Below are 26,216 nucleotides of genomic sequence, written 5' to 3'. Positions count from 1 at the left end.
CCGAGCCGAGCCGAGCCGAGCCGAGCCGAGCCGAGCCGAGCCGAGCCGAGCCGAGCCGAGCCGAGCCGGGCCGGGCCGAGCCGAGCTGGGCTGGGCCGGGCCGGGCCGGGCCGGTGCCTCGGTTAGTGTGGCAGGGCGTACCGCCGCTGACTCCACTGGCAGTATTATCTTTGGTATACACAAATGCACGGGCAACGCTACGACGACTCCCGCACTTCTAACGGGTGAGCATCAAGTAAGGTATTTGATCGGGAAAAGGAACAAACGGCTGAAACCCATTCCACGTTTGCCAACAAATATCGCACGACAAAGACCGCAACGCAGCATTTCTGGAAATTTGCATCTATCGACGGACAAAGAACAGTTATCCACGCAATAGCAGCCTGCCCATCCCAAACGCGAGAAAATGCGCCAGCCCGGCGGCGCAAGAGGCGTGTCTACAACTACCTGCGCAACATCACGGCGCGACCCGCGCGCAAAACGCGCCCGGAATATCAGTCTTAAATGCAACGACGCTCCAAACCCCGTGTCCCGAGATTCTGTCCCGAATACCCAGCAATATCACATCTAGTGCGGGTGAGAAGAACTCACCCACCACGCCCCCAGATCATCAGCACTCCGCTCCGTACCCACGGCTGTCACAATGCTACCAGATCACACAGGTTCCATCGCACCTACACTGTTCATTGCATTTTCTCCACGACCGCAAATTTATTTCGGCTTCTTCCTGGGGCTGGCGAAAGGCTGCCGTCCGGGCAGCCTCCACCATCCACAGTTATATCATTCAGAAGGCGCTCTTCACACGTAAGGCGCTCTTCACACGTACCCTCCGTGCTCTGTCGTCGGAAGGACGTTGAAGAGGACAGCGAACAGGGTGCAGGCGAGGTACACCCCCAGCGCCACCCACCACATCAGCTGCTCGTGCAGCTTCTGTGCGAAGTTTCTGAGGACGACCACGCCGAGCGACAGGCCCGCCACCGCGCCGGCCAGATGCGCAGCATAGCTTACGGCCGGATCCACGGATGGCACGACCGTGGCATAGCGGTGGTACACAGCGAATCCGACGTCGCAGCCCGCGATTAGCAACACGATTATCAGGCGCATGATGCCGAACTCCATGTGGTTGTAATTCTGAAAAGAACAGAATCAAGGTTAACAAATGCAGCCAGGCTAAAGGGCGCACCACTGAGGCGCCTTAACCTTTGTCCTCAAGGATATGGACTATGGACAAACTGGACTGTTTCCGCAACTGGGCTTTTGCCTGTGAAATCCGTATATCCTAAATAAACAAATAAACGGATATGCGGCCCACCTGTCATGCAGGCCTTGCATGAGGCGACAATGGCTAAAGTACGGTTACAGCTTCCGCCCTCCTGGTGTGAATACACACCATGCAGGAACGCTAACGTCGCACTTCACACTAAGACGGAATGAAGGCTTCGGTGGAAAACGAGCTTCGACGGACGTTTTCACGCCGGGACATACGTGAAAATTATTCACATGTGATTCGGAGGAAACTCATCCCATCCATTAACCCCCCCCCCCCCCTCCCCAAAACTCCCAGCAGCTCCTGTGGCATCAAGAGGCGCAAATTCGGTAGTTTCTTGCATCGTCTTACCAGCAGAACATTCGCGATGTGTGCAGTGAGGAGCGCGTAGACACCGCCGGAGGCGCCTACTAGGTACACCTGGCGGCTGGTGTCACAGACAGAAGTTCCGAGACTGCCCGCCAGGACACCGGCCAGGTAGACGGTGAGGACGCGGGCCGAGCCGTGCACCATCTCCAGCGGCAGGCCCACCACCAGCTGCACCAGGAGGTTGAAGATCAGGTGCCACCAGCTGCGGACAGGGCGAAATGCCAGATTCCAGCGCTCCACCGTTCCCAGCTGCGCATGGGGGTAGGGAGTGTCGCGCGCCTGCGGAGAGAACAGGCGATACACCAGACAGCACAGCGGTGAGCACGTCAGCGTGAGCCAGCCGTCATTGGCACTCAACAGCCCACGCCCAACGGAGTCGCCTCAAACATTAAACCCAGTGCCTTTCAATCGCCGACGCGCCTACGTTCGGCTGCAGGGAGGCGGCGGCCGTTTCGCCCGCTAGGACGCCGCGCGCCGTCATGGAGGTGACAGAGGTCCGCCACCAGCCGCCCTCCACGCGCGGACGGTCTTTCACTATCCACACCCGCACTCGGCCAGCATGGCACTAACCACGCTCCTGACACTGCTCGCTTTTAGGTTGCGTCATGCCGGACACCGCCCGCCCTCTGAGCACGTTATACCGGACACCGCCCGCCCTCTGAGCACGCTATGCCGTACACTGCCCGCCCTCCGAGTACGCCTTGCCGGACACCGCCCGCCCTCTGAGCACGCTGTGCCCGCTCTCAGCAAGCGCACCGCCTCTGTACCTACCCAGTCTCTGAGACAGTTCGGCGTCCCCCACTCCGGCGTGTGACAAAGATAAAGCGAAAGGGCCTCCAGGCTGCTACAACCCGCTTCGACCCCGGTGAGGCCGAACGAATGATAACAGCGTTGGCCTGTTCCACCATTGACGAGAGTGAGCCTTACTAACCGGCCGGTCCTTAAGCGCCTGCTGCCAGTGCTCGTCTGGCCTAATCCTAAGGGTACGGTCTGAAACACGTACGCCCACCCACAGACCCGGCGCCATGCTGCCTATTCCCCTCCCCCCACACGCTGCATACTGGCTTTGGAGGGGGCGGGGGGGGGGGGGCGGGGTGTATGCCCATCAACAACTGGACTACTCTCAAGGGCTGGGGCATCATCAGCATCCGCAGTGCATGCGAGGATGACGTAATGCCGTGTAGGAGTGATTATGGTGCCGTGAGATTTAGCTATAAAGCAACCAGGGCCGTTTAGATTACGATGAAGAACTAAGTGATCGGGAGCTTTGGAAATACTTTTTGATCAATGGCGCTTAACACAGTTATCTAAGATTTGGAGGCGAGAGGATCCGTACTGGATCTCTGAAGGATGCGCGCCCGCAACGTCCGTAGCTCTGCGAAACGCCCGTAACTCTGCGCAACGCCCGGGGCTCTGCGCAGCGCACGGCCAAAGGCTGCGCGCGGCGGTTGTGACCGGCCAGAAGCCGACGGAGCGCCAGTGCGGCCCGCCTGACGTGGCCGTGAGGTGAGGGCTCACCTTGCGTGCAGCACCATGTACGTGACGAACCTCCACAGCTGCCAGCGGCGATCGGGCCGGTACAGCAGCACCGAGTCGAGCGGCACCACCCCCATCGAGGTCAAGGGGGTGGCTGGGGTCAAGCGCGGGGTCGTGGCGCTCGTGGCACCACCGGCCGCCGTGTAGTAGATGAAGAAGCCGAGCTGCAACGGACAAAATCGACTCAGACACATTGGTTCGCTGAGGCACAGATTAGTAACCGACTACATAACATCCATGATAAAGCTCGCAAAAAACACACAGGTCATGGATGCTCTTTACCACATTCATCTCACGGCAGACAAACGGGGTATTGCTTAAGATGAAACAGCTTGTACCTCTTGAAGTTGAAGGGAAATGAACAAGCTTAACATTGCTGATAATTTTTATACACAGCCTAAAAGTTAACCTCATGTTCTGTGTTTTGTTCATGATCCATTTTCATGTTCAAATTGTCAGTGCCTGTGGGGTGCACGTACCATCTGCATACAAAAAGGCTACATTATGCGGTACTTCATAGCCGGAAATAGAAGAAATAAATATGAAGTCAGAGAATGTAGCCGATGTTTTATGAATAATGTGTGTGTGGTACCTTCTGGTGTATTGAAGGTTGGTTGCTGTCAACATAAACTCTCTAAGCCCAAAATGCCCAAACCAGGAGCTTACGGTCTTTCTTAATTCAATCCAACATTAAATTGTGTCTTCGTGTCCCAAAAGTAATCGGAAGCACGTTCAAATTTGCGGTAAGCTTTTCACTACAGCGTCAATTGACCCCCATGTTAATTTTAGAATCACTGGGATCGTTCTGTTTTAATATGTAGCATTGAGCATTCATTGCTTTGCTACGCCCCCCGGTTGCATGTATTACCGATGAATTCGGTTCATGGATGAATAAAAAAGCATAGTTCATTGCTTAAGTCTGTACTCAAAACGCAGGACTGATGATGGTGTTTTCTTTCTTCAGCATCAGCTTTTGCAAGCTGCGACGTGATGCATAGACGCAACTTAACTTAAGACCAACGCGGTATAGCGTGATGGTAAGTAAGGTCACCGCGGTCAAAATTCCAGGATGTCTGTTGTTTTGGTCAGAAATGTATTCGCTCTGGAGGGCTTCGCACTTTGTTCTACACTCTGGTGGGGGCAGTATGTGTCACCAACCGCGTCCACACCCCAAAGGTTCTAGTTGGGCTGATGCCGTTAGTTCTTGAGGACGACCCATCGCTGGAGACGGACTCTGAAACCGATGACTGCCATTCTGGTAATTGCCAAACTGATGACTGCCTCTCCCCGCCACTCCGAGGTCCCAATGCCTCGATGTTTGTTCACGCCGGCGGGTGAAGATAGTATACAGCTGTCGCGCGTAATATGGCATAGCATAATTGCAGTGACTTTCATGGCGAAGAGGTGTGATAGTTGAGAATGGACCGGCCGGTTAGACAGATAATTAAGGTTGGACCAACTGGGTCTTCATCTTTGCCACACCAAAGAAGAAAACCGGTTGACATATTTTGACTAAATCGAATTAGTCACGTAGTAGGCATATCGATCCTCCCCCCCCCCCCTCCCCCAAGACATCGCAAATATTTGCAACGAACAAAGAAGTTCCATCCTACAACTGGAAACTGGATAACTGGATATCTGGATAACTGGATAACGGTGACCTTTGCTTCCAGGATGACATTCTTCATTTCTTGAGCCGCAGCGACGGGTGTTAAGAAACAGGCCCCAAAACATTTCATACAACAAACGCCCTTCTCCCTTGGAGAGGCAGACTTCTGACGAGTGCTGCGGATAGCAGACAGCTCGGTCAGTGAGCAGTCCAAAGCTTTGTTCGCGTGACCAGTGCACTGCTATTGATTTGGCTGTTACGATCCACTGTGGTGCCAGTTTAGACTGCTATGTTTGGCGCGTGCCTTTAAAGCCCATGCTTTTTTGTAGTCCTCAGACTGCTTTGTGGAGCGGGCTTTTGAAGTCACAATAGGTTCAACAGGGGTGTTTCTGTTGCATGAGAACAAATGACGAGTAAACCGAGCCAAAAATAGTGCATGTCCTAGGGGCACATGGAGACTGGAAACAACATTACCGTTGCATGCCTAATTTGTGCGGCCATTATTAGCATGTGTAATTAATGGCTGCAATGTCGTTTCGATAGCTCGTTTGGCTACGGCATGTGCCTTCCGATCCACCAGCACGTGGCGAGGTGGCTCCGAGTCGTTTATGCGCTCTCTGTTTGCCACTGGATGGAACGGCCTGCGTTCGGCGGCACGGGTCGCGCTACAGGTCAGGTGACGTCAGAGGGCGGGACGACCTGTGCCGAGCACTGCAGCGCGTTGAGCGTTCGACGCCAAATTCCGCCGTTGATCTGAAATTTCGCGGCCGGATGGCGGCGTCAGTGCTCACGTAGCCGTCACTGCCTTGAGTGGGGTCTGAGCACAGATATGGATATCCATTCAAAAGGATCGGACAAAAGACATTTGGAAAGCGGTCCTATACATTGGGAGCGTCATAGCCGTGGCCATCAAATAATCCCAAAGAAAGGTGGCTTTGCGTGATGCTGAATTTTCCCCGGTTTTGTGAGATGTCTGAAAATAGAAAATTGTGGGCCAAAACCAGCTTGGGGAGGGGGAAATCACCCATGGGCGGGCCAGGGCCCTCACAAAGCATTACAAACTGATACGCTGCTAGTGCGGTCAAGCCCGTTCCCAGCTCGGGGCATAAGCGCCGGGTTTTCCGCCATGCCGCCAGCGTCAGCCTGTTCGCAGAGGCGAAGTGGATGCTTCGAGTCCATTCGATAGCCAATCATTTTCGTCTTAAATTGGGCGCACCGCAAACGGCTGGAGCGTCTCCAAGGCTCCCTGACCGAAGGCCAGAGTCGGCCCGCTCGAGTCACGACTCTCCGACGCGTTCGCTGGCCACAGTAGGGCCAGGCCAGCATTGCTAAGCTGGGCGGCACGGAACGCCCTCGATAGACGGCTTGGTGAGATGGCAAACGGGGTGGAAGGCCTTGGGCCACATTTAATTGTTCTTACCAAATCCTTTTGCGTGACAAACTGAGGCAAAAATTAAGGAGAGAGCCCATCTCCTGCCAGGAGTCAGCCGTGACTTTTGCAACACCTCAGTCACCACCGGCAGATCCGCGTGCATTGTCTAATATCGTCACGGAGCAGGCTTGGAGATGGCGACGGTTGAGGTGACTACGACGTTACCCTCCTGAGAAAGCGTGTTGTGTTGTTGTGATGCGCTGCGTTGTGTTGGCGTTCGCAGAATTTCGGTGTCACACCTTACACTAGCGTCACCAGTATAGCCAACAGGTATTGCATATCAGTTTGTCCTGGCCAGCGTCGTGCACTATGAGCAGCCAACTGGCTGGGCGCGGCATCCAGCCGCTACTGACGTCACACCACATGTGACGTCATGCATCTGTGACGTCACATGCCCAGTCGCCTACACCACCCGTCATCGGGGGGCATTAGAATGCATGGGTAACCGGAGCCGGGGCGGCCGCCTCATAACCCCGCCGCCTCATGCCGGACGGCGCGCCAATTTGGGGCGCGCAGTTTTTTGGGCGCGCCCGCCCACGTGGCGGCGCCGGCACCTTTTGTTGACCGAACACAATGCAACAACTGGGGCGGTCGGCGGCGTCACCGACGGCGGCGGCTGCGGTGAGCGCGGCGGCCGGAGCGCGCCACCGGACAGCGCTGCCGGGAGGGCGTCTCACTCAGCGGCGGCCCCCAGCGCCGCCGGTGCGCACCGGCGCTGAGGGAGGTGGCGGGGTGGTGTGGCCATGGCCGCCACCCGGTCACCCGATACAACCGTTGCCTCCAAATTAGACTGGGATTTGGCGGCAGCCCAGACGTGAAATCGAAAACCGAAAACAAGGCACGTACATAAAGCAGACGAGATATTTCTGAAACAGGAAGCGGCGGGTGAACACGAACAGACAAAAACATCTGATCCGCATTCTTCACCCCGGAGAGCTTGGTCGAGCCACAACTCAAACACGCTTAAGTTGCCGCTCATCGGGGCGTGGGAGCCGAAGCTGCAGCGGCAGCGCCCACGCTCTTCGCTCTGGGACGCGCCCTGAAGGGCCGAGCGGCGGCCAGGGGCGGCACCGCGCTAGCGGCGCTGACACGCTCAAATCACAACACAGTTATGCAGATGGGATCGCATTGAAAACAGCTGAACAATGTTTGGCGAACAATGGCGACCGACGGCCGGGGACGCGGCGACGCAGCCAAACACGACCGCCCTCAATAACAACAGCCCAGACCGGCCCGCAGCTCGGGGCACGTCCAGCTCGGGGTCACGTCCAGCTCGGGGTCACGTCCAGCTCAGGGTCACGTCCAGTTCCGGATCACGTCCAGCTCGGGGTCACGTCCAGCTCGGGAGCACGTCCAGGTCGTGAGTACGTCCAGGTCGGGGTCACGTCCCGCTTAGGGTTACGTCCAGGTGGGGATCATGTTCAGGTCGGGGTCACGTCCAGCTTAGGGTCACGTCCAGGTCGGGATCATGTCCAGGTCGCGGTCACGCCCAGTTTGGAGTCACATCCAGCTTGGGATCACGTCCAGGTCAAGATCACGTCCAGGTCGGGGTCACGTCCGGCTTGGGGTCACAGCCAGGTCGGGGTCACGTCCAGCTCGGGTCGGCCAAGGCCCGCGCTCCCCATTGCAAAACCCCGTCCCCGAGTTGCAACTTGCGACGTCAAAGATAAGTTCGCTACAACAGTTGCTATCCTTAGGAGTACAGCTTCTTGCATGTGACGTGGCACTTGTGACGTTATAGGTAGCAGCTTAAGGTAATTTGCCAATGGAAAACTATTTCCGGTGCCGAGCTGGCTGTCAATCGCTCAGGAGTCACGTGGGGAATGGTGCGGAGCTGAGGCTTGGAATAGAGTTGTCAAGCATCATGGATTAAAGATAGATGCGTGGAAGCTGAGGGGTGGTGTTCCGTGGCAAGGAACCAAAATACTGGCATGTTCTTGCCCATCCGAGCGTGTGGGTGTTTCACTGCCGCCTCATAAATTAACTTCTAAACGACCGAGGGCTACGGACGCATGGAACATATTGGCAGTTGCATATGCGATGTGATTCAGCGTGTAATCACATATTTACAGTGTTAAGTAGCGCTTGGTGCACCTTTTGAGCACGAAAGTATTAAGATCCTTTAACCCGTTCAGCCTGGCACTGGCCATAAGCGGATTGCATTCAGCGGTCATTTTGGTCACCAAAACAATCATACCCATGATGAAAAACATCCGCTTTGACACAGTAAAGCGCAAAAAATGTATTAAAATGTACTTTACAAGCATACATGAATTGCATAAAGCACGGTGATTTTGTTGTAGACCTTGTGTAAAATACACACCACAGAAATGATCGATCCCACGCCTATCGCCCTACCTTGCTTCATTACCGATCGTCATTAACAAGCTTTCGAAAAATTTCGTTGGAGAAACGTTCCGTCTCTTAAAATGGCAAAGCCACACCCTTCATTTCGACTTCAAAGAGGAGCTTGCGACATTCCAGACCACTCTCCATTCTACATCACACCAGTCTCGCGCCACGGTGGCCCCGACCACGTCTCCAGCTGGCCAGCGCTGAAGCCGGCGGGTGCATCCTCCTCCCGCGCCCTCTCAATTTGTCGGTTCCACGCCGCGGGCACGAGCGAACCCATTAGTCTCGCACTCCCACGCGCTGTGAAAACTGGGACACTGGCGCCAAGCTGCTGAAAGCCAGCAAGCCGCTGGCGCCGGTGTCTGCAGGGGCGGCTCCAAGACCGCTGCGTGGCCATTGCTGGCATATCTTCCAGCCCGATGACTGATTGCGCTTCTGGTCCCCCCCCCCCGCACCCCAAACCCGCCGTCTCTCCCGCACCCCAAACCCGCTCCAGCATTGCTGTCCATGTCCGCCCCTGCCGATATCCTGGCGCCGCCTCTGCCGGCGGGAGCAGCCTCCGTGACGCGCTGTGTCGTTTCTCGGTAGGCCCGGCCCCGCCGACACGAGCTGCTGCAGCTGTGGGAGCCCGGCTCCGGCGGCTCCCGCCGCTCCCAGCCTCTCGGGGCGGCGACCGTGGGAGCCGCCCCGTCATGAGACAGCGACGGAGATGGAGATGGAGTCTACCTATCTCAGAGACGGCTACGGAGATGGAGATGGAGTTTCTGTCTCTCAGAGATGCCGACGGAGATGGAGATGGAGCCTCCGTGTTTCGGAGATTGCTACGGAGATGGAGATGGAATCTGCGTATCCCAGAGACGGCGACGCAGGGCGGCACTCCATTGTAAAGATATGCTTGTGCAGGTTGCCATTTGCAATTTGTAAGATTTGCATCGGAAGTAAAATTCGAAACAAAATTCAACTGCGCGTGCCATGGAAAGACAAAACCAATACAGCGAAGAAACTGAGACGCATAGAAAGCCAAACCGCCTCTGAAGAGGCTGAATAATGTAAACACAAGGCACAGAAAAGAGCGCTTACACGAGAAAAAATGCCAAGGTGTTCAGAGAGCTCCACGAGAGACGATGGTTATGGTAGTCCGCGTAGTTGGGGTGATGGAGGACGCGGTGGAACGCTCTCCTCTTACCAGCCGTATCCTTTTCTCTCATAAGAGTAATCTCGCGGCGTTGTAACGCTTCAACAAGTTTTCGCTTCAACACGGGACCAGTGCGACGGAAAACGGGCACCACCTCGCACTGACTGCGTGATGGCAGTCTTTTAGCGGGCGGGTTTGCAACCGAGGACAAAGCGCAAAAGTGGCAGTGTTTTAGGCGTTCGGAATTTGCTCCGGCTAAAAGGCTGCGCTTTGGATTAAGAATTGCCCGACTGTCCAGAAATTTTAAATGGATGGCTCGGAAACTTGGATTCCCAAGCAGCACTTAATTGAAAAGAAAGATTGATTTAGAACTCAGCGCTTATGTCCACAAGCCAACCCATGCGGTCATTGATTTATTTGGTGGTAAACTCGTGGAGTTGTTTCACATCACAACAGACGCCAAAACAGTAAACGCGCCGAGCAAAAATCAGCTGACGGCACGCCAACACGCCACTCTACGAGCCAAACAGACATCATAAGTCCCAGCAGTCCAAGCACGCACTCTCTCTCCATCCCCGCGCGCTGTGCACCTGTGAACCCACCACCCAAATATTAGGTCTGACTCCCGTCCCCCCCCCCCCTCTCCCAGCGCTAGACATCAGCTGGGTGGAGCGGCAGGAAGTTGGCCCACCTCACCGTCTGGCCACCGCCCCAGTGACGTCACAGGCCCAGGATGGAGCCGCGCCGCCTGACGACCGAGTGCTGGCCTTGATTCCGGTAGCTTGCACGCCTCGGCAGATACAAAAAAAAAATGCTAGCAATTTTTTCCCAATGGTTTCCGCGACTGACTTTTGGTTCAGGATCCCTGTAAAACACAGCTCAACACGGGCAACCTGATACCACCACCCAAGTTGCGCCGTCCACTGCAACAAGTACTTTTGCCTGCACCCTTTCGCCAGACAGGAGGACGTGCTGCAGCATTACGCGGCACGGCCCCTCCACGAGCGTAGTTTATAAAATGGGTTGGGGGTTAAGCAGTGAAAAATAACTAAACGTACCACATAAGGCCGACGGGTTTCTCCACGAATTTGGCCCATTTTTCTTAGAGTTTAGGGGGAGGCTCAAGCCCAAATTGGGACATGGAGCCCCCCCCCCCCCCTATCCCACCCAAACTGAACAGGAAACTACACCCCTGCTCTTCTCTGTAAACGGCAACGAGCGGGATGCGGTACGCAAATTCAGGCGGACTATGTATGATATGGTTCAATACATTCGTACAAATTGTATACATTCGTGCATGCATTTGACCTGGCTTTTGCCTACGAAGCCAGGTCAAACGCGTGTTCGGGACTTCAAATTTCCATTGGGGGGGGGGGGGGTCCATACACACTTTGGGTGAATGACATTGCAAACTTGCAAGGAGACCAAGAAAGAAACGGAAGCGCGTCATTTTTTGTCGGCCGAATAACGTCGCCATCTGATTGCCACGTCTCTCACCGTCATAGTTTGGTATGGCATACAGACACCTCCCGCTGTGATAGCTTCGCATGGCATACAGACCACGGTACCGAGAGGCCGAGGCCGCTGCTTCACAGCCCAGAGCATCGTTCCCCAACATTCTGGCGCAACTACCTCTACCTCAAAAGAAGAAAAGCCTTGTGTTGTGCGCCGGTAATAAAGTAAGACAGCTTGACATCATTTCGTTTTGGCTTGTTACCGGTCGAAGCCCTCCCGATCGCACCCAGCTCCAGCTTCAGCTCCTTCCCCCCCCCCCCCCCTCCGACGGTGCGAGCCGGGTGGCCGCAGCCCTGACCTGGTCCGTGACGAAAGCCAGCCTGCCACGTGATAAATCCCCGTAACGAGGCCGCACGGGCCCGGCGCGGGCACGAGCGGCCCCTGCCGACCCGCGAACCGGGGTCAGGGGTCGAGCTGCAAGCCACGGCTCAGGGCGGTGCCGTCTGCGGAGAGAAAGTCGCCAGACAGCCGGCCGGAACACGGCCGCGCTCGCGACGGAACGGTAACAACCGTTCAGTCGTAAGAAGCGATTGTGGCGCAGACGCGCCGATTACCGAGGTCACCAGCGTCTCAACGTGCCACGCGGCGAGCCAACTGATTGCCTGCAAAATATGCAGGCGTGGCACATTTGAAGCACGACAACGTTAACGTTATTTAAATCGCCGGAATAAAGGAGCCATCGGCATTGCTGGCCGGTGATTTGCTGGCGTTGTCGAATTCTCATCTCTCTTAGCATGAGTGGGAACACTGTTCGTTGATATGTGTTCCCATATCATGTAATCCTGATTCACACGTAATGCTACAGTGCCGAAGTGAAAGTCTCTAGTGCTCATGCACCCAGTTACGCTGCGCTCGGACGGCAGCGGGTCGGTGACTAACTATCGTCGTCGGCTTATTGTTCTCTGACGGCTCCAGGAGCCGCCCGAGGCATCGCTGTCTAACCCGGGGTACGGGCTAACCCACTTCAGAACCACCAGCTCGGCTGATCCACCCTGTGGATCCAATGCTGCTCCTGTAAAGGTCCGACCAACTCTGACCCGCTGATCACATTAGCATTGTGCCCGCGTCACTGAACGCGCGTCACATAACAGCGTCACTGAACGTGAAGTTGCGGAGCGACGTCCGCGGTCACCTCGGAGCCGTGGCGACCGCGGGCGCTCTCCGGGGCCGGGTGGGGGCCTGGCTCCGGGGCTGCAGCGGCAGCAGGGGTCGGGGACGGTCGAGACACACCAGTGTCGGCATCAAAGCCCGCCGCGGTCCATTGTTCGACGGAGAATACCGTTCGATTCCGGGGGCGTCGGGTCCTGAAGATGAGGGGAGGGGAGGGGAGGGAACGGTCAGAACTGCACACCGCCCTTCTCAGCGGACCCGACATCATCCCCTCCCCCCTCCCCCCGCCCCCTGATCCTCCTACAACACAGGCCTCAGACAGGACGCCATGGCAGACAGGGCTGCGCGCTGCTTCCTGGGCAGCAGAGTTTCCACGCAGTGGTCAGAGTTAGATGCGCATGAACACCTAAGCTTTATGTTAAACCCTAATATAGATTTGTGTAATATATATATATATATATATATATATATATATATATATATATATATATATATGTGCACAATGCATATATATGCATCACCATCACCATATGCATCACCATCACGCCAAATGTACGTTCCCGTTTCACCTTTGGGTTCGATAGCTTTTATCGATGTCCTATCACAAAAAATATGTACAAACGCAGAGAGGAAATATGCACCTAATCGAATTGATCTGGGGTGCACGCTTAAAACTCTGTAAAAATGCAAAGAAAGAGAAAAGATGTATGTATATATGTATAAGCATATATGCATTTGTATATATGTATATGTATATGAATATATGTATATGTATATATATACACACACATATATATATATATATATATATATATATATATATATAAATCCTAACCATAACGTCCCAGTGAGGTGTGATCAGCATGCCTGAAAGGAGTGACGCTGTTGTGAGGTAGGACTGTTGACGGTCCGAACAGTAACGTACGTCATTGATAGAAAGTACTGGACGAAAAGCACGATACTGCGTAGAGGTACATTGAAAGAAAGATTCGTTATATTTTCAACTGCTTAAAATTGTTGAAAGAGACCTATGCCTTGTATGGATGCGGCATCCATTTACCAGCTGTGGCTCTCATGGGCATAGTTAAGTTAAAAACCGTCGGGACCAGGGTCAGGCGTGCATTCCGCGTCGACAGTGGCCTTATTTGAACTGAAATTAAGTACCCTCCGTTTGGTGCCGCATGTGACACATCATAGTCGAGAGAGCAGCAAGGACACTTTGCTTAAAATGTTCCCCATCCTAGCTTTCCGTATAGCTTTTCCGTTAAGTCAACCCCATGCTAACAATGTCGACCATTTGACACAGTTGTGAACTGACATATGTAGATGACGTAAAAACTATTGAAATATCTAGCATCAGCGTCTCCAAACTACGGAAAACGCACGCCTTTAAAGACATGATACTTCACGCCACGCGACTCGATTCAGCGCACGACGTAACACCTTAATCAAACCCAGTCGCCACCCATGGGAATACGGATAGTGCCGTAATATTGAGTAAGAACTGCATGACACGTTCGTCCCGTCTTTGCCTTCGAATCCAGTCGTAACCGCAGGGAATGAACGCTCCCGTGAATACGGTCCAGGGGATCGCAAAAGCCCGGTGCACAGCCTGACTCAGTTTAAATCGCTCCTAGCCTGACTCATCCCAGCGATGCGAGGTTCCCACTGCACTGCCGTTTGTGAGTCACCGCCTAACCTATGCACGGGGTGCACACTGCCGTGCATTCACTGGCCGGTCTGATGGGCCTCCGCGCGCCCACACGAGGGCGAGGCTGAGGGCGCCGCCCGAGACGCGGCGGCACACCCCATGTGGAGGCCCGACCTCCGAGCCCAAAACACTGCGTGCGGAACGTCATTACAAGTGGTCCGCTTGGAACACTCGCAGGACCAGAGCGTCTTTCACATTCAGCGTTGCGGCAGAACCTGTTCGAATAGGTCGGCTATTTATTGGGGCTCGCAGCTGGTGGGCTCCAACTTTACGAGAAGTAAGCCCTCTTTTTCTGTATTCCTTTTTGAAGGAAAGACGGCCTACGTGTTCCCGCGCTATGTCATGGAGCGTCGGAGACTTCAGAGGCCACGTTAGCGCTTAGGACGCATGGGGAAACCGCGGTTCGAAGCCGGAAACCCCCACGTGGGAGCTAATTGTGCTAACCACTCGGCCATCACGCCTCCCGCGGGCATCGCAGACAAAAGTGGCCTGGTCTCCGTGTGGGGAACGAGCAAGGCCGAATTACTGACACGTCGGGCTTGGAGCCCGCATAGCTGTCACACCAGGCTGCGTCTGAGAGGCCGCAAGGGTCATGCGGGCCACATGACCTTATCACCGCCTGAGCGGTCATGGCCGCGGACACCTTCTGCCTCTGGAGCCCTCACCATTCGCCATACTTGCAAACGTCACTCGCAGCTTTACTCTGAGTGCCCACCCGTTTTTGCCAGCGTGTCTACTGTAACCTGTACCAAGGTCTATTCCGCACGCGCTGCGGCATCACAGTCAGGTCAGGTCTGCAGACCAGGCGCTCTGCCTGCATCCGGCAGAGGTGGGGATGGGAGCTGGGCGGACCCGAGGGAAAGACCCCCAAAAATGGAGGGGCAGGCGACATAGACACAGCTCACAAACGCTGCGCTGAAAGACGCAAAACATGAGGCATTTTACGAACAAACGCCTACCCGGCCGCATACTCCGGGGCCCTGTGAGAACGAAACCTACAGAACGTTTCCAGCTTGTTCGTGGGTCCTCGCCCGTTTGTCCTCAGATTAACGAATGAATGATGGAGAACCACCCACCACGCTAGATAGCTGAGCTCCTCTTAGACACCGGCAGAATCCACTTGTCAGAGGGATTGTCGCGCCACCCAGCTGGCAGCCCAGTACGCTCCTTCTCCGGCAAGACAAGTTTTCCCGCCAGCTCCTGGCGATGTACGGCCGCCACACACCACTCATACAAATTGCACGGTGCACGTGGCCGGCTGTCACGTGCACATGCTGCACACCGCATTCACTCGGCACGTGCCTAAGACGGTGTAATCCGTGAGCCCCCTTGATGGGAGTGCTGTCCGTCAAGGAAAGAAGGCATAATACACGAGCCCACCCACAGGTGCGCCCGGCTCACTCCTCAATTCTTCCCTCCCAGGGGTGCTGTCCGTCGAGGAAAGAAGGCATAAGACACGAGCCGACTCACAGGTCACCGGGCTCACTCATTCATTCTTCCCTCCCAGGGGTTCCGTCCGTTGAGGAAAGGCACGCGCCACGAGCCGACCCACAGGTGCGCCGGGCTCACTCCTCAATTCTTCTCTCCCAGCAGTGCTGCACGTCGAGGAAAGAAGGCACGCGCCACGACCCACAGGCGCGGTGGACTCACTCTCCATCAACTCCAGCTGTGTCGCTTCACCCCGGTGAACAGCATCCGCGCAACGCTGCCTGCTGTGCATCGTGTAGTAAGGTGTTCACACTAACAGGGCTTTGTTCATCTGGCCGGCAGCCCTCTAAAGGCCGCTCAGACTACGACCAGCAAGCCCTCGTATATAGCTACTTTACAATGCATTATCTCCAGTTGTACATAATTGCGGTGCATGGGATACATGCATGCGCAATTGTCACCGCATGCCTGTGTACGAAGCCGTCTTGCATACAGTATTTGTTGTGTACAACTGCATCAGGCCTGGAGCTACGAGCAAGGCACCGAGTCGTGAAGCCCACAACCAAAGCGCATATAGTAGTCTAGTTTACAAGATCAGCTGACGCGCACGCAGATGGCCTCCCGCGGGCTTCATAACCACTTAGTTGGTAAGCCTGCAAGTCCAGCTGGTATAGCAGGCGTCAGAAAAGACGACTGGTACCACGTGATGCACCCGAAGCAGGCAGCAGCAAGCGGCTCGCCTGTACACGATCGGTTGCCGCGTCATATCTGCACAGACTCCGGAGAGAACAATCGCTGCCCTTGATGTACCGCAATATAAGCCTTCAGGAGGCAACGCACAAAGATGCGCAGGACGAGTCCGTCAGTGGCTCAAGGCCACCGCTTCAGAACAGATGTGGGAAGCAGCACAGGGTGCTCTACGGGAGCCTACGGGAGCCTACGGGAGTCGTCAGAAGCGGCCAGGAGCATGGCAGGGCTGCTACGGGAGCCTACGGGAGCCCGCGGGAGTCGTCAGGAGTGGCCAGGAGCCTGTCGGGGCCGCTACGGCAGCCGGCACGGCAGGCCGTCAGCTCCGGCGGACTTCGGCCGGGTCTGGCGCCTCCGCTGCCGTGCAGCCGTCGCCGTCCGCGTGCTCGCAGGATTAGCGGCGCCGGCGGGCCGCCAGTGAGCCCGCTCACGGCATGTCACCGCCTCACGCCGAGCGCAGGGCAGACGGCAGGCAGACGTGTTCGTCGCGCTTGTCGTGTTATCTCGCCTGCGTCTCCGCTTCAGAGAACAGCCCGATGGCTTATCGGTGTAAAAGTGTGACTTTGCTGCATGAGCGTGCTGGAGCATTTGTTCAAAAGCGTTTCTTGCATCGAGAACAATAGCGACGGGTGGATAAAAATGGGCAATGAAGTACATCATGGTCTTTCATCAGTACCGTAGACAGAGGCGTACGCACATAGCAACTACCGGGGGTACGTGCACCTCGTTTTCCAAAGTTATGGCATGTACTTACTTATATGCATGTGATTGTTGATAGGTCAGATCCTAGCCAGACACGTAAAAATCACAATCAGAGAGCACGCAACGTTTTTTTTTTCTTAACGATATCCGGGAAATCACGCGGCGCGCTAAGCTCTGTTTTCAGGAAAAAAAATTGTTAAGTTGTGCCCCTCTTCCATTGTGAAACCCTGCGTACACTCCTGATAGCAGATATCATGTCTGCAATCCCACGCACCGGAGGGGTGAACATGCAGTCAGACGACAGCACGTCCAGGCGCCCGATGAGTCCAATCCTGCCGCCCTATCTTCCGAGTGCATCACTCGAGATGCGCCTCTGAGCCAATCACAAAAGATCCGACCTTACGCCGACCCGTCGTGCCCGCCGCCCAGACACCGGCCCCAGGCGACGGGACTCCTGCCCGGACACCGGCGCCAGGCGGCAGGACTCCTACCCGGACACCGGCGCCAGGCGGCGGGACTCCTGCCCGGACACCGGCGCAAGGCGACGGGACTCCTGCCCAGACACCGGCGCCAGGCGGCAGGACTCCTGCCCGGACGCCGGCGCAAGGCGACGGGACTCCTGCCCGGACACCGGCACCAGGCGACGGGACTCCTGCCCGGACAGCGGCGCCAGGCGGCAGGACTCCTGCCCGGATACCGGCGCAGGGCGGCCGCGCTCCTGCCGGATCCGAGCCGCCAGCACTGCGGCAAACGTGACGCGCCCGACGCGCTTCGGCCGTCAGCGGCGGCCAATTAGCGCCGTGTCTGATGATGTGGCGATCACGGCGCATCAATCACGTCTCACGGCCACGCTCCGTAGTTCAGCGCCTGGCGAAAACGACCGGGCCGGGCAGGACCGCTCGCGACGAACAGCTGTTGAAGCCCTCCGCGCGAGTTACTTCGCGAACGCAACTCTAACCGCGATCGCACCAGGAAGCCGTTACACAGAAGCAAGTGCGGTGTAGGTAAGGCTTTGCCTCTTCACTTTGTGTGTGTGGGGGGGGGGGGAGACATGTACGCTCTTTAAGTACGCTGGCCTTAGCATCGCGTCATGCAAGCACGCAGGACATCCATACACGCCGCTGCTTGATAAGACGCCAAAGCCGAAGCGTCCAGTTGTCAAATGTCTTAGGATCGGTGTCCACAAGGTACGTCAAAGTGGGCATTAGTTATCACAACACACGCGTTGCCTAAGCCCGTCGTCACTGCGCTGAACGGCCTTCACTATCAGCCCTGGTCATCGCGAATTCGCGGCGAATTTAGCGTATTTCTTCCACAAGCCTGCTCAGCTTACATTATTTCCAGTGCATCCCTGAAAGGAAAAGGCTGACCACAGCTCAGCGTATCCGCCGTCCAGCACGACAGCAGAAGACTGATGACGGCTCCCCGTGCCAATCCCGGCGGCGGCAGAAAAAGGCTCGACCAGACCAGAAAAAAAAACAATCTGCCTACTCAGCAAGCCCGAACGGCGACAACCACAGGGGTGCCACGTTGAGGTTCACTCCGCCCAGATCCCACACCGAGTCAGGTCGAGTGCAGCGATTCAGATCGAGTACAGCGTGTCAGGTAACCCGAGCGACGCTGAGCGTGACCTCCAGCTGTAAAAAACAGCGCTAACTGGTGGCTCACATACAGCGGCCAGGTGTCAGAAGTCATGTACTAGAAGTGTTCTGAAGAGAGCTAATTAGAAGAGCTCTCAGCTATCTGAAGTGACTGCGGTTTGGGCGGCGGTACCAGCCTTGAACTGACCTCCAGCAGGGTGACGGACACGATGAAGAGCGGGGGCGGCCAGCACCGGTAGTGGTCGGCGTAGTACTTGCGCTCCCGCTCCTCCAGCAGGCAGACGTCGCCGCGCCGCTTGCCCATCCTGCGACGAAGCGGCGCTGCGGTTAGCGGCGGTGGTCCGCTCATGCACGATCGCGGCGGGTTCAGAACACGGCCGATGACACAGAACACGCAGGACTCGAGGTCATCCGATGATGACGAGGCGCAGTCATCAGTCAGCGCGCTACCCATCGTCGAAGAGACGCCTTCCTCTCCACCCCCTCTCGTCCCATGCTTGGCATAACAACGTCGGTATGTTGCGTCCAATCAAAGGTCTTGTATAGTCCTGCCAGCTGCGAGTCCACAAGGCCTTCACTGGCAGCCAGCGGCGCGCTGGAGAAGCGCAACAGCTCGTGCAGGACATGCCAGTGGTGGCTGGGACGGCATTCTCTGGCACACAGCCGCAGTTCCGCCCCAGCAGATACAGCGGCTCGGTTTGCCCCGTGCCAGGACGGCTTCACCAGCGGCCGGCAGCCGTCCCGCCGGACATGCTCAGCACGTCGGTAGCCTCGGCACGGGGCAGCTGAGGGCGAGCCGGGGAGAGGCATGCCTCTGACATTCTCCTCGGCAAACAAGCGTCCGATGTTTTGCATCAAAGGGAGGGAGTGCCCACTTCCAGGTCATTAATTCAACTGCGCAGGAGTGTACCTAGAGTGTGCGCGTTCGCCACGGATTGAAAAGCAGTTACGTCAAAGTTTCATCTTTAGTTGAATCCTTGTACCGAAAATGGCTAATTCTGTGCTTTCTTCCATCTACTCCTTCCCTAACACTATAAAAAGACGCATTCTCGTCTTCAAGACTTACGTTCGCTTCAACTATCAGCGGCCAGTGTTGCTTTGGTGCATTGTGTGACAAACGCATTCTATTATAAATCGCATGGAAGTTTAGAAGGCATTGCTTCTTTAGAAACACACCATCGAAACACTCAAATGCTGCGGAAACTTTGCGGCTTAGGCTTCGGCGCATCAGAAAGCCCCTGCCGGCCGCGAGCAACGAAAAAGCCTGGTCGCTGCCACGATGTGATGAATTCGTCAGGTCGCTCAGACTCGTTGGCCAGCAGCCTTATGCTTGCCACCATACGTGGAATAAATCGGTCCCATCTGCGATTCCGTCCAGTTATTTCTTTTTGAGTTGAAATTTGATTCAAACAGATTGCTTCTGCATGCATTGCATGGCAAAGTTGCACCTTCTACCGTCGCCCATGCCGACAGCTAGATGCGCCCTCCAATGTGTGTGCCCTCTGTTGCGGCCCAGGCGCGCTCTCTACTGTGCCCTCTACTGCAACCCATCTGAAGGAGTGGCGTTATCCCACTTAAAGTCCCGTATTTTCATTGCAGAGCACCCCTATGGCGGCCTCAAAAGGTGGCAGCCCCCTCGAGTGATGATGATACTTGACGATGTGAATGATGTCACTGACATGCGACTCTCCACCTTCATCCCGCACCTTAATGGTAGATATGCGACAAAATGCACCAACGATCATGCATTAAAGATACACGCGCATGATGCAATTATTTCGTCATATTCCATGCTAGCCAGTATTCTGCAACCAAAATTACGATAAACATTTTAAATTGGCCGGTCATATTCTCGAGAGCGAAACGCGAGAACATCCATGATCCTGCACCGCTCACTGCAGCTACACGTATCGGCTAATATATCTCACGAAGTTTTGAACCTTGAGAGCGATTGCCCGCATGGTCCACCTGCACCGTTTTTAAAGGGACAAGTCCTTTATTATAGCGATAAATGTGAGGCTTTCACGTGATGTCATGTAACAGCACAACAGCGTATAAAAACAACCATTTATATTTTCAGTCAAACCCTTAGATATACTACCCACCAAGAACCTCATGCAGTTCGAACTACAAAGCCCGTTTCCAGAGGCCGTATGCTTCCAAATACTTCACTGACGATAGAGGCCTGTGCGTCCCATTGCATGGCAAGATGATTGATACATTTGCATTGCACACGTACAGAATTGCAACATTTGCAATTGACGCGCCGTGCAGGAACAATGACGGGAGTGAAAATGACAGAACACGTCAGTTAATTGGCGTAGCGGGCGGGACGCGAAGAATCGTCAAGGTAAACCACGCTGCTCCGTGAAGAACTGCACGCATCATTTGCGCGTAATGTGTATGATCGCCGTCAGCGCAGTGTGCACAACGCCGCGGTGGCAGACTGCGGTCAGACATGCCTCGAATGCACATGGCACACCCGTCCATAACGTGGCATCGAGTTATCAGCCGGCGGGCTTTCCCGAGAGGCGAGCCGGCCGACTCTGAGGCACGCACGGTCACGGCGGACGGGCCGAGGGCGGGGAGAGGTTGGCGGCGCGACGGTCGGCGAGGGAGAACGGAGCAGAACGTCAGTGGACCGCCGCCCCACCACACTCCCGCGCGACTGTCGACGATGGAGAACGGAGGAGAACGTCAGTAGTCTGCCGCCCCATCACGATCTCGAGCGACGGTCGGCGATGGCGAACGGTGAAGAGCGTCAGTAGACCCTCACCCCATCACACTCTTGAGCGACGGTCGGAAATGGAGAACGGCGAAGAGCGTCAGTAGACCGCCGTCCGATCACACTACCAACGTCACGGCCCGGATCAGGCTGTCCGAGCACAGTCAAGCGCCGCGGGGTAGGAGGGGGCGGCGGACTGGGGCTGCCCGGCAAGCGTTGACCCCGCCCCTATTTCAGGACAGGATACCTTGGTTGGGAGTGAGAGGTTGGACCATGGAGAGGAGGAAGTGAACCACTTTGATCAGGTCAGGTGGACCCGGTCAACCTCTCTATGCGGGCTGGATGGAATTCATTCAATAACAACAACAATAATGATTGGGGTTTTACGTCCTAGCGACGGCCAGGACCATTTCGAAACGGAGAACGCATTCATCCAAGAGTGTTGTGGGTGGGACTACGGCTAGATCACGAAAAACGTTCGCACAACTCATGGAAAGCAGCTGTTGCACATCTTTCTTCCGCAGTCGGCCATTTTGGCCGCAGGTGACTGCGTTCCTGAATGCGAGTTCCGTCTCAGCACGTAATGTCCGGGTGAGGCCGTGTTATGCACCTGCATGACACGGGACATGGCGCCACTCCCCAGGTGCGCCAGGTGCGCCAATTTCGTCGCACTTTTTCTCGCGCTGAAAAACTGAAAACCGGTTTCCGGTCGTTGATTATGCAGTTCCAATCGTCACGAAGAAAACATGAACTAGAAGATCGGAAGCCCGTTAAGCCTTACGAGCATGAATATTTTTCAGCGTCTTGCATTAAGCCGTTGCGTGACATCCTCTTCAGCATACGTGGTCAGTACTTATTCAGATGTTTCAAGGATGGAGACAAGAAAATATGCATGGAGTACACGTGTGAGGCTCAAAAGTATCCCCGGTGTCAGGTGTGGCCGCTTTCCGCTCACAACGGTCGCTCCACATTACGTAAGAGCCTAGCACACCACACCAGCACCGCACATTGCCTTCACCATACAAACCCTGGCGGCGATCAGCGCCATTAAGTGGAGCAAGAGTTGTTCACCACAGGGTCTATTTTATCATGTTAGCTGGGGGGGGGGGGGGGGTAATCCCCATCAGTCCCCCCCCCCCCCACCGCCCGCGAAAACTGGATCTTCTGTCAGCTTACGTTCGATCAGGCCTTTGAAACAGCTCAGGCCGAGGTCGGAGTCGCCGTGGACACTAAGCATTCTGTATGGGGCCAAACATTCCGCTGTTCTTAAATGAGACAGGAAGAGGATCAAACACGGGCGAGAAGCCGTTTTTCAGGACGTCAGACAGGTCCGTGTCACACGGGTTAGGCAGGACAGGTCAGATCGGCAAGACAGGCTCGCAGAATTTCTTGCGTGCCCTAAAATACAATCGCATGTTTTCGATCTTATTTTTTTAGTGTCCACGTCTGTCAGCTAAAACTGATTGGCGATGATATGTGCCGCCGTTTGGGTAATGTTAAGACCAACAGGTGCTGTTCATGCTTGTGACAGTTCCTGGATTCCACTCTGATTGGTTCAATTTTAAGAACAGCTCCGACCACAAGGAAGATAAGACAGACCGTGTAAAAAGCGGCGAATCCAGCTGTTGGGTGAACGCAAAATGTAAAGCTTTGAACATGACGAGTGTGGCATTATACAAGTGATATCCAATTGTAAGTTGGTTCTGTCCTTTTACCCTGCGGTCTGTTGGCCTCGGGTCAAACCGCTTCCGATGACGAAAAATCCTACAAGGGGTTTTGAAGGCAAACACAATCCGTCCCTTTAACCCCATGCAACGTGACAAGGCTAATGTCAGGTTCAATGAATCTGAGACGCAGCTGACACTCTGACTGCACTTAATCAACACTTGCTACTGTGTTGTTCGGGGGCGGGGGACAAAAAGGGGCAGCTTCTCATGTGCCCCCCCCCCCCCCCCTGTGTTTCCACCAACCGCGGGCTTGCTCCCATTGGCTGTCCTGCTATACGCTACCCTTTGCAGCACTGCGCATCATGGTCCGCACAAAGCAGCGTCCATCCCAGTTATTAAATACGGACATTTTGTTGGTGTTAAGATCTTTTTGGGCATACCCATGCACAAAAACAATTACTGTACCCCATATTTGGAAGTGCGTGCCCCTCCCTCCGTAATAGGTTTATGGCATGCGTTAAAATATGCGTGATTAAACATTGAGTTCAGAATAGCAGGTATGTGCGTAAAAAAAACAAGATAGCGTGAATATGCCATGTCGGCAAACGACACCCAACCAAATGCCAGCGCCTGTCACGCGTTGAACTCAGCTTTTAGAAACACGTGTACCCTTTTCCCCATTATGGAATCCTACGCTCGTCTCTGATAAAAGACGTTTCGAATGCTGATGTTTTAAGCTTGACGTTATCAAATAGAACACGACAGTTTAATGGCATACTACACAGCTCAAACAGCGTTCAATGGCATGGGAGCTGCTGTCGTCTGTGCCCCATCGCTCCAGCTACATGTCGTCATCGGGGTTAGTCCACCGGTCACTGGCCCACGTGACCGACGGCAACACTAGCAGGGTCGTTAAGCTTGTGAAGGCTTCGACCAATGCTGAGCCAAAGGACGCACGCAAGCTGATAAGCAGGCCACGGGGATCTAACGCCTGAAGCAGCGCATGAAAATGCTAGGCTTTGTCGGTGGAAATCACTGCCACTGCTGAGGTCATGGCAGGGTGATGACCTCTGACAGCAATAACAAAATTTTGCCGTGAATATATCGCCACACTAGTCAGTGCGAGAGGAGATTTCCACGTCCCAGGAAGCTCTCAGCGGAAATCGCACGGTTAAGTTGGGCGAGCTTATGACACCTTCGATTCCGCCGAGTCTGAAAGCAGACGGTGCGCTCCATGATTTACCGGGATAGCTGTGTCCAAAAAGTAGGGAAGGGTAGCCAAGAACGGATCACAATGCTTGCCTAGGTTATTAAAACATGAAAATGTCTGCCCTTCTTGTACTTCGTCCACACAAAAAAAATCCTCTATGAGTGGAACCGAAGCAAAGTTCTGACAACAGCTGCGTTTATGCGACTGTCACAAAATGCCAGCCAAACCTCTGAGAGCGGCCGTCACTTGTCTGGTTACTGTTGGGACTGTTGCGTCAAGATAGTAGGGAAAAATGTTAATCTTGGAAAGCTCTCACCAGACTGGTAGCGAAAAGCAGACAGGAAGCACGTATTCCGAGTAGAGGGAACAAAACATCTCGCACACGACAAGACGAGAAATGCTTTGCTCGACAGGTGGCTCCTATTCTTAGGCTGCAAGGCTTGCTTAAGCAGGAGTTAAGTTTATTTGCTCAACGCGAAAGCAGAGCGCCGCCAGCACCTGACGGCATCGACGATAATACCTGAGCGTAGGCTCACGGGGGCGCTGGGTTTCGTGTCGTTTCCTGTTCGTTCGAAATCGCCCGTCCCAGCCAAGCACTTCGCTCACGCACGCCGTAAGGTCGCGAGAAGGTCACTTAGCAACGGCGCCGCCGTCCCGAGACCTTCGGGCATCGTGCCCAAAGCCAGAGCCAGCCAAGGGCTGTCCAAGATCGCGCGGCGGTCTAGAGGTCACTGGTACCTGTCGCGGGTCGCTGGCACTAGCAGATGATCACCCCCACCTCTGCAGTGAACAGCACACCGTCTGAGGCAATGGTGATCATAAGGATCGCCAGTCGCCCCAGAGGTCACCGGCGACCGTCCGCATATCACCAGCTGGTCTGCAGAGGTGGGCTCCGCCGACCTTGACCTCTGACCTGACCCTTGACCCGGCCCTGGGTCGGCGGCGAACGGCCGGCGCGAGCGCTCCCACCCCAGGCTGAATGGCCGACTGCCCCACCCCGGCCGGCCGCGCCTTTTATACCGGGCACACCGACCCGCCCTGCAACACGTGCAGCGCGCCGACGGGCGCCGCCGACCGGCTAAAACATCGGCACATCAGCTGACTGCCGGCGCCCCGCCCCCTCCCCCCCGCGCGTGGGCGACGAATATGGGCACGGCAGCGGAGGACGTGGAAGATAATTTTTTCCTGCATCCATGACTTCTTGCAGCGTGATGATTTCGCTAAGGCATGGCATGAAAGGACCAGTCCCGGTGGGTAGACTGCACGGTCGGTGCGGCGCTGTCAGCGTCGGCCGATTGCTGACGGCCCAGTCTAGTTCGAGCCGCGCCCGCTGGCGCGCTGAGAGCCGGCTCCAGTTTCAGGCCACTTCAGGGCCTGCCCTGAAAGGAGATCAGGCAGAGGAAGAAAAGGGTTGGGACGCCTGACCTCTTCCATCACGCCTCTTTACAAACCGGGCTGGTGGCGTGCAGCAACACTGCGAAACTGCGCCCTCGTCGCAACTGGGCCCACACATTTCGGAGCCTCCGAACGGGCCCGTCGTTTATTGATGACGGTAGACAGCGAAGCCATTCTTGGGAGGTCAAAATCGGACTCCCCGTCTGCGACGGTCATCTGAGCATTTTCTATTACGACCGGCTTCGCGATTACCCGTCGCTACGGCGCTGGGCGGGGGTCAAGAGGTCAGCCGCGCCGCACGCGCCGCCCTCTCGGGCGCTTGGCGGACCGTGCGCCGCCTCTGCCAGAGGTGGGGTCAACCTGACCCCAGGCTGGAGCCAGGACATGTGTCGGTGGCATTTCATGACCCAGATAGGGCGCCGACACATCACAGGTCAGAGTGCCGCCGACAGCAGCGTCAGGCGCTCGTGACATACGAGTGTTGAAGTCACGTGTCGACGAGTTATAGCGGCCGGAAAGGCCTGCTGCGCTGCAGCGTGTTATATGTGTCAGAACATTAGGAACCAGTCGTTGGTGGTCTATGACAGCAAGGGTCGACGACGGCTTTCAAAATGTTTTGGTTTCTAACATTTTACTAATCCAGGAAAGCCCGCCGTCCGGTTCCGAAGCGTGTCATCATCAAGAGTCGGGCCGGGTGACTGAGAG

The 26,216-nt window shown here is 55.5% G+C and overlaps 1 protein-coding gene across 1 annotated transcript; it reads right to left on the bottom strand.

The window, feature by feature from the left end:
* Positions 1-31: 31 nt before the first annotated feature.
* On the bottom strand, positions 32-25,098 carry LOC119095869 (rhomboid-related protein 1). The gene is made up of 5 exons (XM_037218731.1): positions 24,637-25,098; positions 18,702-18,819; positions 3,155-3,336; positions 1,619-1,838; positions 32-1,131 (listed from the first exon to the last, which is right to left on the bottom strand). The coding sequence occupies exons 2-5, from the start codon at positions 18,816-18,818 to the stop codon at positions 817-819; spliced, it is 834 nt and encodes a 277-aa protein (XP_037074626.1). The 5' UTR covers position 18,819; positions 24,637-25,098; the 3' UTR covers positions 32-816.
* Positions 25,099-26,216: the final 1,118 nt, after the last annotated feature.

Source organism: Pollicipes pollicipes, unplaced genomic scaffold, assembly GCF_011947565.3.
Source record: "Pollicipes pollicipes isolate AB1234 unplaced genomic scaffold, Ppol_2.1 Scaffold_4219;HRSCAF=4965_pilon_pilon_pilon, whole genome shotgun sequence".
In the NCBI taxonomy this organism is placed as follows: domain Eukaryota; kingdom Metazoa; phylum Arthropoda; class Thecostraca; order Pollicipedomorpha; family Pollicipedidae; genus Pollicipes; species Pollicipes pollicipes.
This window is presented reverse-complemented; position numbering and strand designations above follow the sequence as displayed.

What these genes read in the sequence shown, in the direction of transcription:
- LOC119095869 (XM_037218731.1), bottom strand. Translation starts at nt 18,818, where the DNA reads ATGGGCAAGCGGCGCGGCGACGTCTGCCTGCTGGAGGAGCGGGAGCGC. An exon ending in TGTCCGTCACCCTGCTGGAG is followed by an intron (nt 3,337 to 18,701) that starts GTCAGTTCAAGG and finishes TGTCCGTTGCAG; the next exon opens with CTCGGCTTCTTCATCTACTA. An exon ending in TACATGGTGCTGCACGCAAG is followed by an intron (nt 1,839 to 3,154) that starts GTGAGCCCTCAC and finishes CCCTGTCCGCAG; the next exon opens with CTGGTGGCACCTGATCTTCA.